At 38.2% G+C, this 16,058-nt stretch overlaps 1 protein-coding gene across 4 annotated transcripts in view; it reads right to left on the bottom strand.

The window, feature by feature from the left end:
* LOC122548846 (tyrosine-protein phosphatase non-receptor type 2-like) overlaps positions 1-16,058 on the bottom strand; it is a 94,376-nt gene that overhangs the window by 6,474 nt on the left and 71,844 nt on the right. For 2 of the 4 annotated variants that reach the window (XM_043687695.2, XM_087986711.1), the window contains exons 8-9: positions 8,931-9,139; positions 7,156-7,257 (exon numbers count right to left, since the gene is read on the bottom strand). In XM_043687695.2, coding sequence (XP_043543630.1) covers positions 7,156-7,257; positions 8,931-9,139 — 311 coding nt within the window. Of the gene's footprint in view, positions 1-5,046; positions 7,258-8,930; positions 9,140-16,058 lie in introns of those variants that run through there. The other 2 variants (XM_087986712.1, XM_087986710.1) reach the window with 1 other exon arrangement.

The following is a 16,058-nucleotide window of genomic DNA, read 5'->3' as shown; positions in this document are numbered from 1 at the left end:
CAAATGTAAATACTGCAAGCCCAACTTTTAGTTCTAAATTGGCTGTAGGCACAATTCTTCACATGCTCAGGATTATGAAGCAAATTTGGTCTGTTTGCAGAATCACATCTAAATGTTGGACACATGGAGTTATGCAAGCATGAGCTGGTTGGGCACAAGTCAGTAGCATTTTGTTTATTGAAAAGAGCTATTTGATACGATCTATCAGCCTTCGAGATGTATGGCTGAAATATCTGGGATCACACCGATAGTGGAATTCATTTACCACATTACTCTTGTGTGCTAGCCAAAACTTCCTTGCCTGATTGCAGCATCCAATTAGTGGTGAATACCACTTGTATTGCCACTACATAGGAATCACGTAAAACAACTAGCTACCCACTGCTCAAACTTTCACAACACTTTAGCCAGGCTGATAGTTGGGAAGACCAGACAAGACCTTCATACTGATAGCAATGCGGTGTCCCTGTGCTCATTCGGCACTTATGAAGGCAGCTCATTAATATCTTCTCCAGAGCAATTAGGAATGAGCAATACATGCTGGCTTAGACTGAGATGTCCATATCCCATGATAAAGAAATAAAATCTTGGGAGTAGTCTTAATGATTGCATAACAAAAAGCTGCAACAAAATTGTGCTTGTTCAGCAATTTGAAATAGAAAATAAATGAGCGGCCAGTTAAGTTGTTAATTTCTCGAGGTCCCTCCCAAAGTGTGAAGCCACCTATTTTAATGTTCAGAAACCGATCATCAAATAAATTTAATCTACTAGTCAAACACGGATTTATTCCTGTGACAAGTGAATAACTTGCATTGGCCTTTTTTTTTGGTATGGATTTGAACAGGATGGTCTCAATAAGAGCAAACAATCAGTGCATCCCTGTTTACAATTATTCAGTCTGACTGACTATGTACAGTGCAGGAAATGTAGCCAGAATACAAAAGTTTCAACTTTAGCGTAAATATATGCAGAAGAGAGAGTGGAAGAAGAAATGAAAGCAAAAAGTTTACCTTGTGAAAATAGATCTCCAATAATAAGGAAAAGCAGAAGAAATAAGGGTTCACAGGGCTAGAAGGCTACATGGAAGCAATGTACACTCCATTAAATGGTAGTCGTATTAGAAAAGATAAACCTTATCTTTCTGTTGAGTCCATATATATAATAAAAGTTCAAAAGCCTTATACCATGATTCAATAAACTTGGATAGCGATCCAAGCAGCTAACTTTGCCAAATTTGCATAGCCAATGGTAGAATGGTACATTTCATGTAGCAACTTCAGATTTGTGTGTTTAACTGTGCATATCTGCTCAACAGAAACTGCTTTATGCAGAGAACTGTTAGGAGTTTTAAGAAAATATACAATACTCACTGCTTCAATTAAAGATTCCTTACCTTCAAATTAAATGTTCAGGATGCACAGGGTTTGCAATAGGTTTTTAAAACCACAATACTACAAACTAATCTGGAAAATGGTCTGAAATACGCAATATCTATATTGCCATCTTTACAGATTGCAACCTAAAGCATTCTTAGCAAGATTAATGAGAACCATTTGTAGATTATTGTCTACCATTACATAAAAGAAATCATTAATATTTCAAATGCAGAAATGTTTTCCTCAAAGCTTTTAGAAAGAAGCTTGTTTTGACTGACCACTTGAATTTACATTTTTAATTAAGATTCAGTATAATCTGACTTTTTTCAAACACAATTCTGTGGCTCAATTCTACAAAAAGCATACTATTTTCAAGGATGCATAAAAGCCTTTTCATTTTTTATTCAATGCCTAAGAAAGTAGCTTGCAAATTACTAGAGTTTAAATCACTTCATACATCTGTTGAAATTTCAAAAATGCTCAGATCAGTAATAATTTAACAGTTACAAATAGCCCTTTTAAAATAGACTATGTACCATAATTTGTACATACACAAACAATTAAGTATTCAACTTAAGTGTCTAAGTGAGATTTGGTACTAAATATTAACAGCAGAAACAGAAATACTGGAGACTGTTGCTCTGCATATATTAAAACTAGCTAGATTTTTAATTGCTGCAAATCTATTCAGCATCAAGTTTTGCACTGGGGCTGTCAAAAAGTTCAAATGGTAACTCTGAAATTGTTACTTGCATACCTCAAGTTAATTGAGAAATCACTAAAAGGAAAGCAAAGGAAAGAGTGTATTACTTTGGAATAGATCTTGCAGAAGTAAAACTAGAGGCACTGAATATTGATTAGGAACAGTGAGCATCCCAATGCAACGACACTAATGTATTCTAGACCTGGGAATACAATATCAAATAGGACACGTATGGAAGAAATCAAAGGACAGAAAATACATACATAGAAACTGCTTAGTTAGATGAAATTACCATTTTTAACATCCCATCAATTCTTTTCTGTTTTCATCTTAAAGCAGTGACATTTCACTAGGTATGGTTCAAAGGTCACCCATGCTTGGTACCAAGTGGCCACTCCATTGTGTGATGACATTAACAAAGCAAGTATTTTAATGGGAATGCATTGTTATTATTGAGCTTTAGTCAAGGCTGATGTGCAGAAGTCATGCATTCCTACCTCTTCCCAACCACCTATCCCTTTATTGAGCCATGTGTCTTGAATTCACTTTAGAGCCATGGCAGTAAAATGCTGACTGAACTTGCTTAATGGATCCTCCAGTGAGTGAAGGCAGCTGGAGCAGTCAAATGGACCCTCTCTGGTAAAAAGTGCATCTTTGGTGGAAGGAGGCCTCATGGAAAGCAGAAACAAAAAAGATTTTTCAACCAGCTTCATTCCATGTAAATAATTTAATTCTAATTAAATCATTCACAGGATATGGGGATTTTTGGCTAGGCCAGCATTTATTACCCATCCCTAATTGCCCGGAGGGCAGTTCAGAGTTAACCACGTTGCTATGGTATGGTGTCACATGTAGGCAAGACCAGGTAAGGAGGGCAGGTTTCCTTCCCTAAAAGGATATTTGTGGACTAGATAGGTTTTTCTGAAACATTAACAATGGTTTCATGGTCAATTTTAGACCCTTAATTCCAGGTTCTTTATTGAATTCCAATTCTACCATTTGAATTTGAACCCGGGTCCCCAGAACATACACGGAGTTTCTGGATTAATAGTCCAGCGTAACTCTAGTGATAATACCACCATTGCCTCCCCTTGCTTATCCTTAATTTCCTTTTATGTTTGTGATGATTTGATGCCAATTCAATTAAGAATCCTTGCTTTATGATCTTTTAGCCATTTATGTTCATACCTCAGATTATACTCAAAAGTGGGGTATTTTATTGTAGTTGAGAACTGGGCTTTGTGGGTGGAAGTCAGAAGATTCCTATCCTCTGACCTGTTCTTGTAGCCACTATATTTATACAGCTAGTTTAGCTCAGTTTCTGGATAACTGTAACCTATCAGGATGTTGACACCGAGGGATTCATCCAAAGATTTTATACTTCAATGTACAAAATGGTCAAAGCTTCCCTTAAGTATTTTCTCATCAATGACAACTACCCAGTAGACAAGAATGCAACTTTAACAGCAATTGTATGATAAATATCAATGAAACTTTAAGACATTTTTCTGGAACGGCATATACTTGGTTTCTTTAGACTGTGAATTCACCCATTTGCTAGATTCTTATTACAGTTTCGTTATTGTGCAACAGAATGCTTGCTGACTGCATCCAATAATTGCTAAAACACAGCACAACAAATAAACGATGCATTAACATACCTACAGTTTTTAAAGTGCCAATCTGCTAAGCTTAACATCAAGGGACAATGCAGCAAGTGCTTCAGCCATGAGGAAGATGAGAGGAAAGAATGTATTTCAACCGCAGCACTTTTCGGGGAAGTGACAAAATTACATACATTTAATGCTTCTGATTCATTACAATTAGGAGGTTTCTAAGATTGTTGTATTTTGAGCTGTCTCTTTACGTTTAGGCTAAAACTGAGAAGATCTCGTGACTATTCAGAATTCAACCCGACAAGTTCCAGAATATGACTCAGGAAGGTGCAAAATCCTTGCACCTCAGAACAAAGGCCAAGATTCAGCTGTCCTAAGAATAAAGAGACTCTCCAGCTCCATGTTTTTGGGAGAAGGAGGAAAGCTCAGAAGACGCAAAAAAAAAATTTGGTGTGGTCAGCAAGAGAAGAGGTTGCAGGTTCACTTTGAGGTACTCAAGCCAAATGCAGCAGGGAGAAAATGGTTAGCTGAACAGCCACTTCTTGCATCCATTTAAGAAATCCGGAGAGATTTGTCCTGGGACGTCCAGATCGGCCATTGGCAGTAGCTTTGGAAAACTCTGAAAACGGAGGGAAATGCTTGAAGAAGTTCACTTGAAGTAAAAACCCTTTGGAAGCTTTTTTTTTAAATTCACTCATTCATGGGCCATGGGCATTGCTTGCTAGACCAGATTTCTGGAAGCAAATCTAGACTTTATGCTATCAGGACTGTAATTCATCAGGTGATAAGTAAAAGAGATTAATGCTTCTTTCTGCAAGTTAAAGTATAATTTGCCTACAAAATCATAGTCAGTTAACTCATGCGTTCAGTCATGTTACAATTAAAATCTAAAAAATGAAATTTTGTCATGCGTTTAACTGAAAGTTTGAATTTATTTTCCAAACTTTTTGGTGTCTACAAGAGTCATAATGTCAAGTATTTTAGATCTCCAACCACATTTCCTTCTCCCCCCACCCCCCCAAAAAAAAAGTAGCAGCCTAACCCTTCGCTCACATTTCTATTTAATCAGTTTGTTTTAAAAAGCCCTTCTGATGGCATTTTCCCTTGACTAGCAGATTATTCAGCTAGTTTAAAAAAAAATTCACTCAATTTGAATCTAGCTGTGTCAAACTCGGCAAGTTCATGGTACTTGAATGCGAAAGCAAGTCACAAAGTTATAAAAATAATGAAGAATGTGATGTTCATGATGTACCTGTCATTGATTTTTTTCAAAAAATAATTTCACAGGAACTATGGCACCTCACTATCTTCTAAATGTATGAAAACTGAAAGAAAACGTGAACAACTCTGACACAATTTTCAGATGCAATTGCTTTTATGGTGCTAAAAATGGTTGAAACATAGAAAATTCCCCATATATTGGACTACAACATTAGTCCTACATGAGAAGAAAAGCAGAATGAGAAACATAACTATCAAATGCTCACAGTTCACATACTCAAGAGTTAATGAAAGGTAAGAGGAAACAGTGCATATTCAGTCTGTGAAAATAAGCACTGCCCGCAATGTGGCCCTTGTCACATTCAGGATTTGGTGGGGGTGGGCAGGGCAAACCATCTTTTCAATACAGAATTTTAACAACAGCACTGGATATCCTTAATGCATTACATATTGCTTATGGTTGTCAGTAATAATTCAAGAATAAATTATTGATACAATCCATTTTTAAGCCGGTCAGTGCACTGTCATCAAGGCTTACAACTTTATTTCCTCCCACGGGATTGTAAAATAACTGGTCCAAGAACTTGAATTTTGTCTTTTTTTAAAAAATGGAGTTTAGACAAAAAAAAAAGACTGAACTTTAAGGAACACATTAATAATAAATAATAAAATTTAATGGGTGACGCAAGATTTCTACCATGAAAGAATGCTAATGCATTGGCATGGGTCATTAATCATATCGTGTAGCGATGAGTACTGCATTTTAGAGCAGATCTGCACTATTTACGTCCTCAGGACCTGAACCAGTAAGTTTACAACAACCCCTTATTTTATAATATGTTGCATCATCTCTAATACAAATATACAATATAACGAACCGCTGAAATCTAAAAATGTATTCAACTGGTCTTGCTGGAATGTAAAACTGCAACAATTTATTAAGTGGGATCTGTTGTGTTAATGTCAACAGATTTCCCCTCCTTGGCCAGTATATGGCCTTGTTCCACTATTTCATATTTAGGTCATTATTAACCAACACTAGCAAGAAACACTTCTCAACTCTTTAACCCATAGAAGCATCTTTGGATATCTCGGCAGCATTTATACAACAGTGCCTTTACAATGTGGTCAGTATTTTATCTGAAAAAGGCATGGTCATTATTTCTAAATATAGATAGCATGTCTAGAAAATCAAAGTGTTGAATAAAAATAAGTTTTCAATACTCAAGTTGGAAAATATACTTCATACAATCATGAAAATGAATGGCCTATCGACAGGACAACGCATTTCTTTGAAACCTCTATGGGTTAAGGAGTTAACTAGTATTTTATACATACATAACGATCCAGTAAATAATCCAAATATTTCAGTCACTGTTGATTTTTGACAAGGAAATTAAAAATTGTATTTCCAGAAATCTTCCTATGCCTTTGCTAAATGACCAACTGCACACTATGCACAGCTGTGTAAACAAAACCAAAAGAAAAATAACTAATATTTTATGCCTGAGGTTCTTTTAAAAAAAATCAAATGCTTTTAAGTGTACAATAATTATGCCGATTAGAAAGGAAAAAAACAGTTTAAGAAATGAAGAGCAGCAGCAGGCTAAAGCAATAAGGAAGAGGTCCAGTGGCAAGGCAAGTGGTAGGAGTTTCTTTCTGTTACTTGCTGGTTTGACTTTCATGGGAATGGAACTCAAAGCAGCCTACCAAATTTTAGAGCTTCATCAGATAGCCAGGCTGCTAGGTTCAGGTGTCCCATGATGCAGTAAAAAAGAAAGAGAAACAACTTCATCCTGGAAAACACCAGCAAGAAACGAGAGAAAGACTGCTTTCAAATGGAAGCACAATTTTTAACTAAATGTTTATTGCAGAACAGATCTGATAACATATTTACAACAAGATTTCTTCTATTCGGTGGTTTTAATCATCCAAACACCTGGCAATATAAGAACCTGAGAATCAATGTAGCAAACTGTTGAGTCAAACACAAGCAATACCCCCATTCTAGTGCATTCTCGTCTGACCTGCCAATCCTCAAATAAACACCTTGCTCTTATGCAAGGGAGATATGATTCCTTAGCACCTTACACCTCTGATGTAACATGCCTCTGCACGCCATTAAATGCATAGTTATACAATTTATCTTTGGAAGTACACAGAGCAGCAAACAATAGCTCCAACTGCAAGAGTAGCAACTGCAGCAATGTTAATGAGAACAGGTCTCCAATATAACCACCTTTTTCGTTTCACCTCAGTTTCACTTAGTTTCTGTTTCATTCTGTGCACCTTCTGCGCTGTACTTGCTATTCTATCCTCACGATGTCGTTTCCGAAGGTTACTGAAAAACAATTAAGAAAATGATTTATTAGCAGCCAATAAAAAGTACCAATAAATATGTCTTAAAGAATCCATTTAGTACTTCTCTTCCATACAACAGGAAGGAGCAGTATGTGAAAGCCTATGGATCTGTGGGACACTGATTCAGAACTAAAACAGAGACTCTGAATGCAGATATGTGACGCAGAGTAGGATTGAACAGACACCCTTACTTCACAGCATCAAAAAGAGTGTATTCTAAAGAGTAAATCTTCAAAAGGTTAACCATATGCTCCTTAGTCACCAGTTCAGAGCAGAACAGTGGAAGATCAAGTCCCCCACAGATAACGCAAACTCCAAAAGGATCAGAAATGAAACTGAAGAGTTTTTTTTTTAAAAAGTGCAGTTTCATTGCACAGTGTCTTTTTCAGTCTACTTAAAGGCAACATAATTACTTTTCGTGTTGTCTATAATCTCCTGTAAAGTGAATATTTCCATTAAGAACACTGATAGGAAAATTGCTGTTTTCCCTGATAGGCGAATCATCAGGTCCTTTTCATAGGATGAATTTAACAAAATATCTCATGAAACTTGCAGGATTACCTGCCAAATCAGCAACTGCTGGTCATCCTTACTACAGAGTTCTACCTCCACAAACAAAGAGCAATTACCGTAAGTATTTTGGTTTTAGTGGAAAAGCTAAAATTCACTTAGGAACATGCTTGCTCTAAGAACTTAAGAAACCACATAGCCACTGTGACCTTGTCCTGTTTTATCTAATGGAAGTTACCTATGTTATTAGCTCCTTGACCACGAGAGATTACATTGAGATCTATGCAAATTGAAAGATAATGACAAACTGAGACTCCAAGAGCCAAGACATCTGCTAGTCATGTCTTAATCAATATGCATAGAAATCTGCTGGAAAGAATTAGCATGGAGAGAAAGAAACATGAACAGAGAATATTTTTTTCTAGAAGGTCGTTAGATACTAAAGGCCACTGCAGCCCGATTTTGAAATTTGCAGTCACAGAAAAAGGTTTCTATTTCTAGCCATCCTCATCCGTCAAAAGGTACAGTAAGCCACTTTCATAACATACTTAGTATCTTATCACAGGGTACTTCCTAAGTGAATTCAACAAAGTTAAATTGGAAGACAAAGTTAAATTATTACTATAGAATAAGTATACATACAAACACGTTAAAGATAAATTCTGCTATTTGTACTAAATCAGCTGCAATAAAACTTTCAAACATAGTCCCCTTTCATAAATTTGAATTGATTCCGTCTGATCGTGCTATGATTTTCTAAATGCCCTGCTCTACTTCAGTTATCATGGATTTTAGTATTTCCCAATCCCAATTCGGGTGACTGGGCTATGGTTGAGTGCTTAAAGTTTTCGGTCTCCCTCCTTTCTTGGACAGATTGGCGCAAGTGTTTTCTAATCTACTGGGATCTTTCTGGAAGGAGGGAATTTTGAAAGATGAATCCACCATCTCTGTAGCCATCTCCTTAAAACCATAAAGATACAGGTCATGGGGACTTCTAGCCTCATTACATTTCGAAGTACTTTTCCTTGAGTGATTGCTTCAAGTTTCTACCCATTTTCTGTTCCTTGATTTTCTATTATTTGTACACCAAATCGAAGAAACTGGGTAACAGATTTAGTTTTAAAACAATATCAGTTCACATACTTTGCTTTGTTCTCCGTGTTTTCTTGTTCTTTGCCAAAGGTTTCTTGAGAAGAGCTGTTATTTTCTGGTTCTGTTGCTTCTTCCACGGTAACATCAGGATCCCTATTCTCATTTTGTCGTGGAAGGGTGCGTTTTGGAGGTTGAGGAGGTGGAGGGGCTTGATCAGTTACAGGATCCTGGTCTTCATTAGATAGCTCTTTCCATCTTTTCTATTAACACAGAAAAATAATGAAAATCTTGTTTTTTTTTTTTAAAAATGCACCAAAGCAAGTTGCAGGAAGCGAAAACCATGCTCAGCCTCATCATATCATTTTTTTTTAAAAAGCCAAAAAAAAAAGGAAAATGCATTCAGTTCTGTTTGAATAAATCTTACCAAACTTTCACCATTAACAGGACTCTGCATTTTTTTTTCACAAACAACTATATAATGAGGTCACAAATTCACTCTATAGTGACGGGTATAGATGAAGTTGATTCCTTGGCCCATTTGTTTGATACTTTCTCAATACAAGTAAACTAGATTAATCGGAGATGAAAGGTTTGTCTTGAGAAGTTGAGCAATTTAGGCCGATACTTGCTAGAGTTTAGAAGGATGAGAGGAGATCTAATTCAGGTGCTTAGGATTCACAAAGCAGAGGCCCAGCGGATGTTTCTCCTTGAGGGGAATCTAGAACAAGTCATCACAGTTTTAGACTAAAAATTAAAACCAAGATGAGGAGGAATTACTTTTCAAAAGATTGTGAATCTGTGGAATTCACTACCCGAGTGCAGTGGACACCAGGACACTGAATAAGTTTGATGAGGAGATGGACTGATTTTTAATTCGCAATGTTTAAGGGGTTATTTGAAACGTGCAGGAAAATGGAGTTGAAGTCAAGATGAGATCATCCATGGTTGTATTAGATGTCAGAGAAGCGATCTTTGAGAAGATCTATAGTTCAGGTTGGGGTTCTGGATGTAAGTTTGCTCGCTAAGCTGGAAGATTTGTTTTCAGACGTTTCGACACATACTAGGTAACATCATCAGCGAGCCTCCCGTGAAGCATTTTCCGCATCAAAGACATTTCGGAAATGACTGTCAGACAACTCCGACCTCTTGGTATCATGGAAGCCCACAAACCCACCAACACACTAAAACATCAGCTAATGAACTTGAAAGATCCTATACAGACAACAAGCAAAACTAATGTAATTTACACAATACCTTGCAAGAACTGTGACAAACACTGCATTGGACAAACAGGCAGAAAACTAGCCACCAGGATACATGAACACCCAATCAGCCAAAAAAAGACGACCTATTCTCACTAGTATCCTTACATACAGACGAGGAAGGTCACCACTTCAACTGGGACGACATATCCATCCCAGGACAAGCCAAACAGAGACACGCACGAGAATTCCGAGAATCATGGCATTCCAACCAGAACACTATCAACAAACACAGACTTGGATCCCATTTACTACCCCCTGAGAAAAGGAACAAAAATGATATCACCATGGGAAATGACATCACCAACCCAAGGAAACGCAAACACAAATAAAAAAAGTGGGCCATACCACCAGTGCTTCACCAGAGGCTAACTGATTATGTTACCTAGTATGGTAATGAAACATCTGAAAGCAAACGTTCCAGCTCAGCAAGCAAACTTACAAAGCCAGCTCGAGGGGCTGAATACCTACTCCTATTCCCAGTTCTCAAACCCGCCCTACCCTTTCCTTGTTAGAGAATTTACAAACGATTGATATACTCCTATTATAGTATCAAAATTCTAATTTAGCTCACTCATCCGAAGACAGAACATGTTTTAACAAAACACCAAAAATCTGAGTTAACTGAATTCTTGCTTAGCATAGTCAATTTTGAATCTTATACACTATTGACCCATTAAAATTTTAAATGCAGCACCCTAAAGATTGGAAGAAAATCCTCAAAGATGCATCTTGGGTCACAAAGTTAAAACTTAATGTCTGATTGATCAGCAATAGTTTCTACACACTGTTCTATATGGTTTCTTCTTAAATGGTGTTGCACAAAATAGGCCTATGTTGCAGAGACTCTTATTTGATAATGACCTTTCACACCAAGATAAGATGATAGAAAAACAAAAAGGAGAAATCATGCAATAACAGATTAAAAGATAAAAGATATGATAAAGTACATGCATGCGTGTGGTGGAAGTTTGATGGTTTTGAGCTTCTCAGTTCAGATTCCATTCCTCTCTCCCCCCAACCTGGTATTCATGTTAGGTTGCATACTTGCTTACAAGTTAAAAATCACAACACCAGGTTATAGTCTAAAAGGTTTAATTGGAAACACTAGATTTTGGAGCGCCGCTCCTTCATCAGGTGGTTGTGAAGAACACAACTGCAAGACACAGAATTTATAGCAAAAGTTTACAGTGTGATGTAACTGAAATTATAAAAAAAGTTTTGTGATTTACACATGAAAGAAGTGAAACTATTATGGTATTCGAACAGACGAAAGATTCAACAAACAATCAAGGTATTTTTCAATGTATAATTTCAGTTACATCACACTGTAAACTTTCGCTATAAATTCTGTGTCTTGCAATTGTGTCCTCCACATCCACCTGATGAAGGAGCAACACTCCGAAAGCTAGTGCTTCCAAGTAAACCTGTTGGAATATAACCTGGTGTTGTGAGATTTTTAACTTTGTACACCCCAGTCCAACACTGGCATCTCCAAATCTTGCCTACAAGTGAAATCCTTTTCTTGGTTAAATATGGAGAAATTAACAGAGTCCTATTATGGATGATCAGCTTTGCTAACTTTGTCATGCATGGTAATACCATTCTGCAGCCTCACTCTTTCTTCTCAGACCTATTCAGGATATCAATAGTGTTTCACCCTCGCTAATTAATACACACAAAACAGTCATTTCTGCAAAGTGCTTCAAACCACCTGCATATACTTTGTCACGTAGAGGGTGTCAGTCATACGGATCACAAAGTGGGAAGGCAGCAAATAAACTGAGGAGTTTTTAAAGACTGTAAAGGAGAGGTACAAATAAAGTATTTATTAAAATAAAGTATCAGCTGGATCAAATAAACTGGAAATAAAAAGATAACAAGCAAATACTGCAAGCTAGAAATGACTCTTCAATGATGAAAAATGACTAAAATGGGAGGCAATTATTGCTCTGCATTAAACATTTGTTTTTGATGTAGATGAATAAAGTATAGATATAGAGAGAGCTTGATAATGTCAAAGGGTAAAAGTGCAGTACTCTAACTATTAGTAGCAAATAAAATTATAGCCCAATAATATAGGAAGCACCAAGGGAACAAAGAAAACTATGGCGCATAGACTTTGATCCACAAAGTGTGAGGTCATCCTTTTGGATCCAAGACAGTAATTTATTAGTGGTGAAAGATTAGGAAATGTTGAGGAACAAATTGATGCAGGTGTTTATTAAGCAAATCACTCAAATTTCATGGACTGAAATAAAATGTAATTTGAAAAGTTAATGAAATATTGGCCTTTAAGAGATTTGTAATTCAAAAGTGAGAAAGTAACACAACAGTTGTACAGAGCCTTAGTTAGACTCCAACTGAAATTTGTGGGCAGCATGGTGGCACAGTGGTTAGCACTGCTGCCTCACAGCGCCAGAGACCCGGGTTCAATTCCTGCCTCAGGTGACTGTGTGGAGTTTGCACATTCTCCCCGTGTCTGCGTGGGTTTCCTCCAGGTGCTCCGGTTTCCTCCCACAGTCCAAAGATGTGCAGGTCAGGTGAATTGGCCATGCTAAATTGTCCATAGTGTTAGGTAAGGGGTAAATGTAGGGATATAGATTGTTTGCGCTTCGGCGGGTCGGTGTGGACTTGTTGGGCCGAAGGGCCTGTGTCCACACTGTAAAGTAATCAAGGTGGGAGCACTAAAGAATATTATCAACATGGCTAAATGGTGAAAACAAAGATAGGAATTATACTTCGAATTACACTTAGGAGCATAATGAAAACACATTTTCATCTTCCTACCAAAAAATGACATTTTGAAGTAGTGACATAAAACTGAAGATATGCAGCGTCAAGGAGGTTCTGATGATATCGTTTGAGATCTGAAGCCTTTGTTATTTTCAGTCTCATATTAACCTACAGGATAACACCAAGTAAATCTCACAATATCAGATTCCTATTCCTTCTCATAACAATGAGAAGTCAGACAACGATTTGCAAACCAATTACATAAATTAAGCCAAAAGATCCATTTGTTAAATTTCTGTTTTCAAAGTTGTTCCAGAGTCAGGCACACACAAACAGAACAAATACAAATGGCAGGATTTCCCAACTTACACATGCAGAGGTAGATTTTACCTGGTCTGACCCCATGCAACTCTAGATTGATACCAAGGGGGATGATTACCCCTGAAATGGCATTGCAAGTCATTTAGGTTAAGAACAATTAGGATGGACAACAAATGCTCATCAAGCCAGCAACACCCACAACCCATGAATGAAAAATTCTAAATTTTTAGAAGAATAAGATCATAGAGAGGCTCATGGGTCCCACTGCCCTTTAGGGACTGGATGGTATAAATTAGTATTGTTAATGAATGAATTGTTAAAAATATACAGATTAAATCCATGATTTTACAAAGTACAAGGACACTTAAATTTGTAGGTTAATGCTTTGCTTAATGTGATCAAAGCATTTGCATAGTGAGCTTTAAAACACCGACCTCATTGCATGTCATACAAACATATCTACTAACTGCCCCTCAGACTTGCACCGCCATTCAATAAGTTCATGGATAATATGCTGTGTTTTGAATTGTACATTTCCATCTACTCTTGAAAAGCTTTAATTCCTTTGTTTACCAAAACTTTAACCAACACTGCCTTAAAAATATTTAAGGGCTCACCTCCACTGCCTTCTGATACAGAGAGGTTCAAATTCACATAACTATTGACAGGAAATGAATTCTCATCTGTGTAAAACGGTAATCCTTAGCTTTAAAATAGCACCCCAGGGGTCTGGATTCATCCAGATGAGGAAATGTCTTTTCCTCAAGACCATTCAGGTTTACACATTGTCACACCCTCACGCTTCTCAACTTCAGTGGAACTAAGCCCTGACTTGTCCAGCCTTTCCTTATAAAGCAACTTGCTCATTCCAGGTGCCAATCTACTAAACCCACTCTGAACCACTGCCAAGCAATTTAAGACATGGTCTCACCACACACAGTTTAACTGACCATAACACGCTCCCTATTATTAAAAACAAATTACTGCAAGATACTGAAAATCAGAAACAACAACAGAAAATGGTGGAGAAACTCAGATCAGGCTGTGGATAGAGAAAGAGAATTAGTGTTGAGTTGTGACTCTTCTACAGAATGCTTACTTTTATGTTCAAATCCTCTCAGAATATAGGATAGCATTTCATTAAATAAAAACAATGAATTACAGATGTTAAATAAATCAAAAACAGAAATGCTGGAAAAACTCAGCAGGTCTGACAGTACCTGTATCAAAAAAAGAATGAATGTTTTAAGTCCAGGATATTCTGACAAAGGGTCACTAGACTTGAAATATTAACTGAGGACCAGGAGTGTCGACGTTTCGGGCATAAGTCCTTCATCAGGAATGTCGGGGCTGGGGGAGGACCAAGAGGGCTAAGTGATAAATAGGATTTTTGTTTGGGGGGGGGTGGTGTGTACCTTGTAAGGTGAGAAACAGATGGAAGTGGGGGGTGATACCGATTGGTTGGAGCGGAAAATGGAGCAGGATAGGTGGGAAGGAAGATGGACACTTCAAGAGGGCGGTGCCAAGTTGGAGGTTTTGGATCTGAGATAAGGAGTCTGGTGAAATCGATATTGATGCTGTGTGGTTGGAGGGCCCCAAAATGGAAGATGAGGCTTTCTTGCTTCACATGTCGAGTGGTTTGGATTTGGTGGTGGAGACACCCCAGGACTTCCATGTCCTTTAGGGAGTTCTTTGGTGATGGTGGTTGGGGGTGGAAGTGAGGGGGAATATTTAAATGGTCAGCCACAGGGCAATGGGGTTGTTTGGTCCATGTCCTGGAAATGTTCTCTGAAATGTTCCGCAAGTTGGTGCCCTGTCACCCCAATGTAGAAGAGACCACATCGTGAGCAACTGACACAGAAGATGAGGTGTTTGGATGTGCAGGAAAATCTCTGCCAGATGTAGAAGGATCCTTTGGGACCTTATATGGTGGTGACAAGGGAAGGTGCTGGGAGTGGAGGCTGGGTTGGTTGGGGGGCATGAACCAAACAAGGGAGTCGCAAAGGGAATGGTATCTGCCGAATGCTGATAGGGGTGGGAAGGGAAACATATCTCTGGTAGTAGGGTTTGACTATAGGTGGTGGAAACGGCAGAGGATGATGTACTGTATCTGGAGACTGGTGGGGCGAAAGGTGAGGACCAATGGGTTCTAACCTTGTTGCAGTTGAGGAGTAGGGTTCAAGGGCGGAGGTGTGGGAAGTGCAGAAGATGAGGTGGAAGGCATGGACGATCACATGGGAGGAGAAATTGCAGTCCTTCATGCAGGAGGCCATCTGGGATATTCTGGAGTGGAAGTGCTCATTCTGGGAGCAGATGTGGTGGAGGAATTTGGAGTAAGGGATAGCATTTTTCAAAAAGGAGGGGTGAGAGCTGGTGTAATCCAGGTAGCTGTGGGAGTCGAAGGGTTTGAAGTAGATTTCTGTGTTGAATCGGTCGCTGGAAATGGAGATGGAGGTGTCCAGGAAGGGGAGGGCAATGTCACAAATGGCCCAGGTGAATTTGAGGTCAGGGTGAAAGGTATTCATGGAGTTTATGAACTGTTCAACCTCCTCGTGGGAGCATGAGGTGGCACTAATACAGTCATCGAAGTAGCAGAGAAAAAGGTAATGAATGGTGCCAGTGTAACTACAGAAGATGGACTGTTCTACGTACCCAACAAATATGCAGGCATAGCTGGGGTCCATGTCTACTCCTTTTGACTGAAGGAAGTGGGAGGATTTCAAGGTGAAGTTGTTGAGGGTGAGAACCAGTTTAGTCAATTCAAGTGACTGTTGCTGCTTCTCCTCTCCTGCCCTTCACATTACCATTTCTCCTTGGAGAAAGTGCAGTTGTATCCTATCAATTGTGGTTAGCAATATCA

The sequence above is a fragment of the Chiloscyllium plagiosum genome, unplaced genomic scaffold (assembly GCF_037043375.1).
Source record: "Chiloscyllium plagiosum isolate Xiang-an unplaced genomic scaffold, Cpla_swu_hap1 HiC_scaffold_4, whole genome shotgun sequence".
NCBI lineage: Eukaryota > Metazoa > Chordata > Chondrichthyes > Orectolobiformes > Hemiscylliidae > Chiloscyllium > Chiloscyllium plagiosum.
The sequence above is the reverse complement of the archived record's forward strand: the minus strand, read 5'-3'. Positions and strand labels throughout refer to the sequence as shown.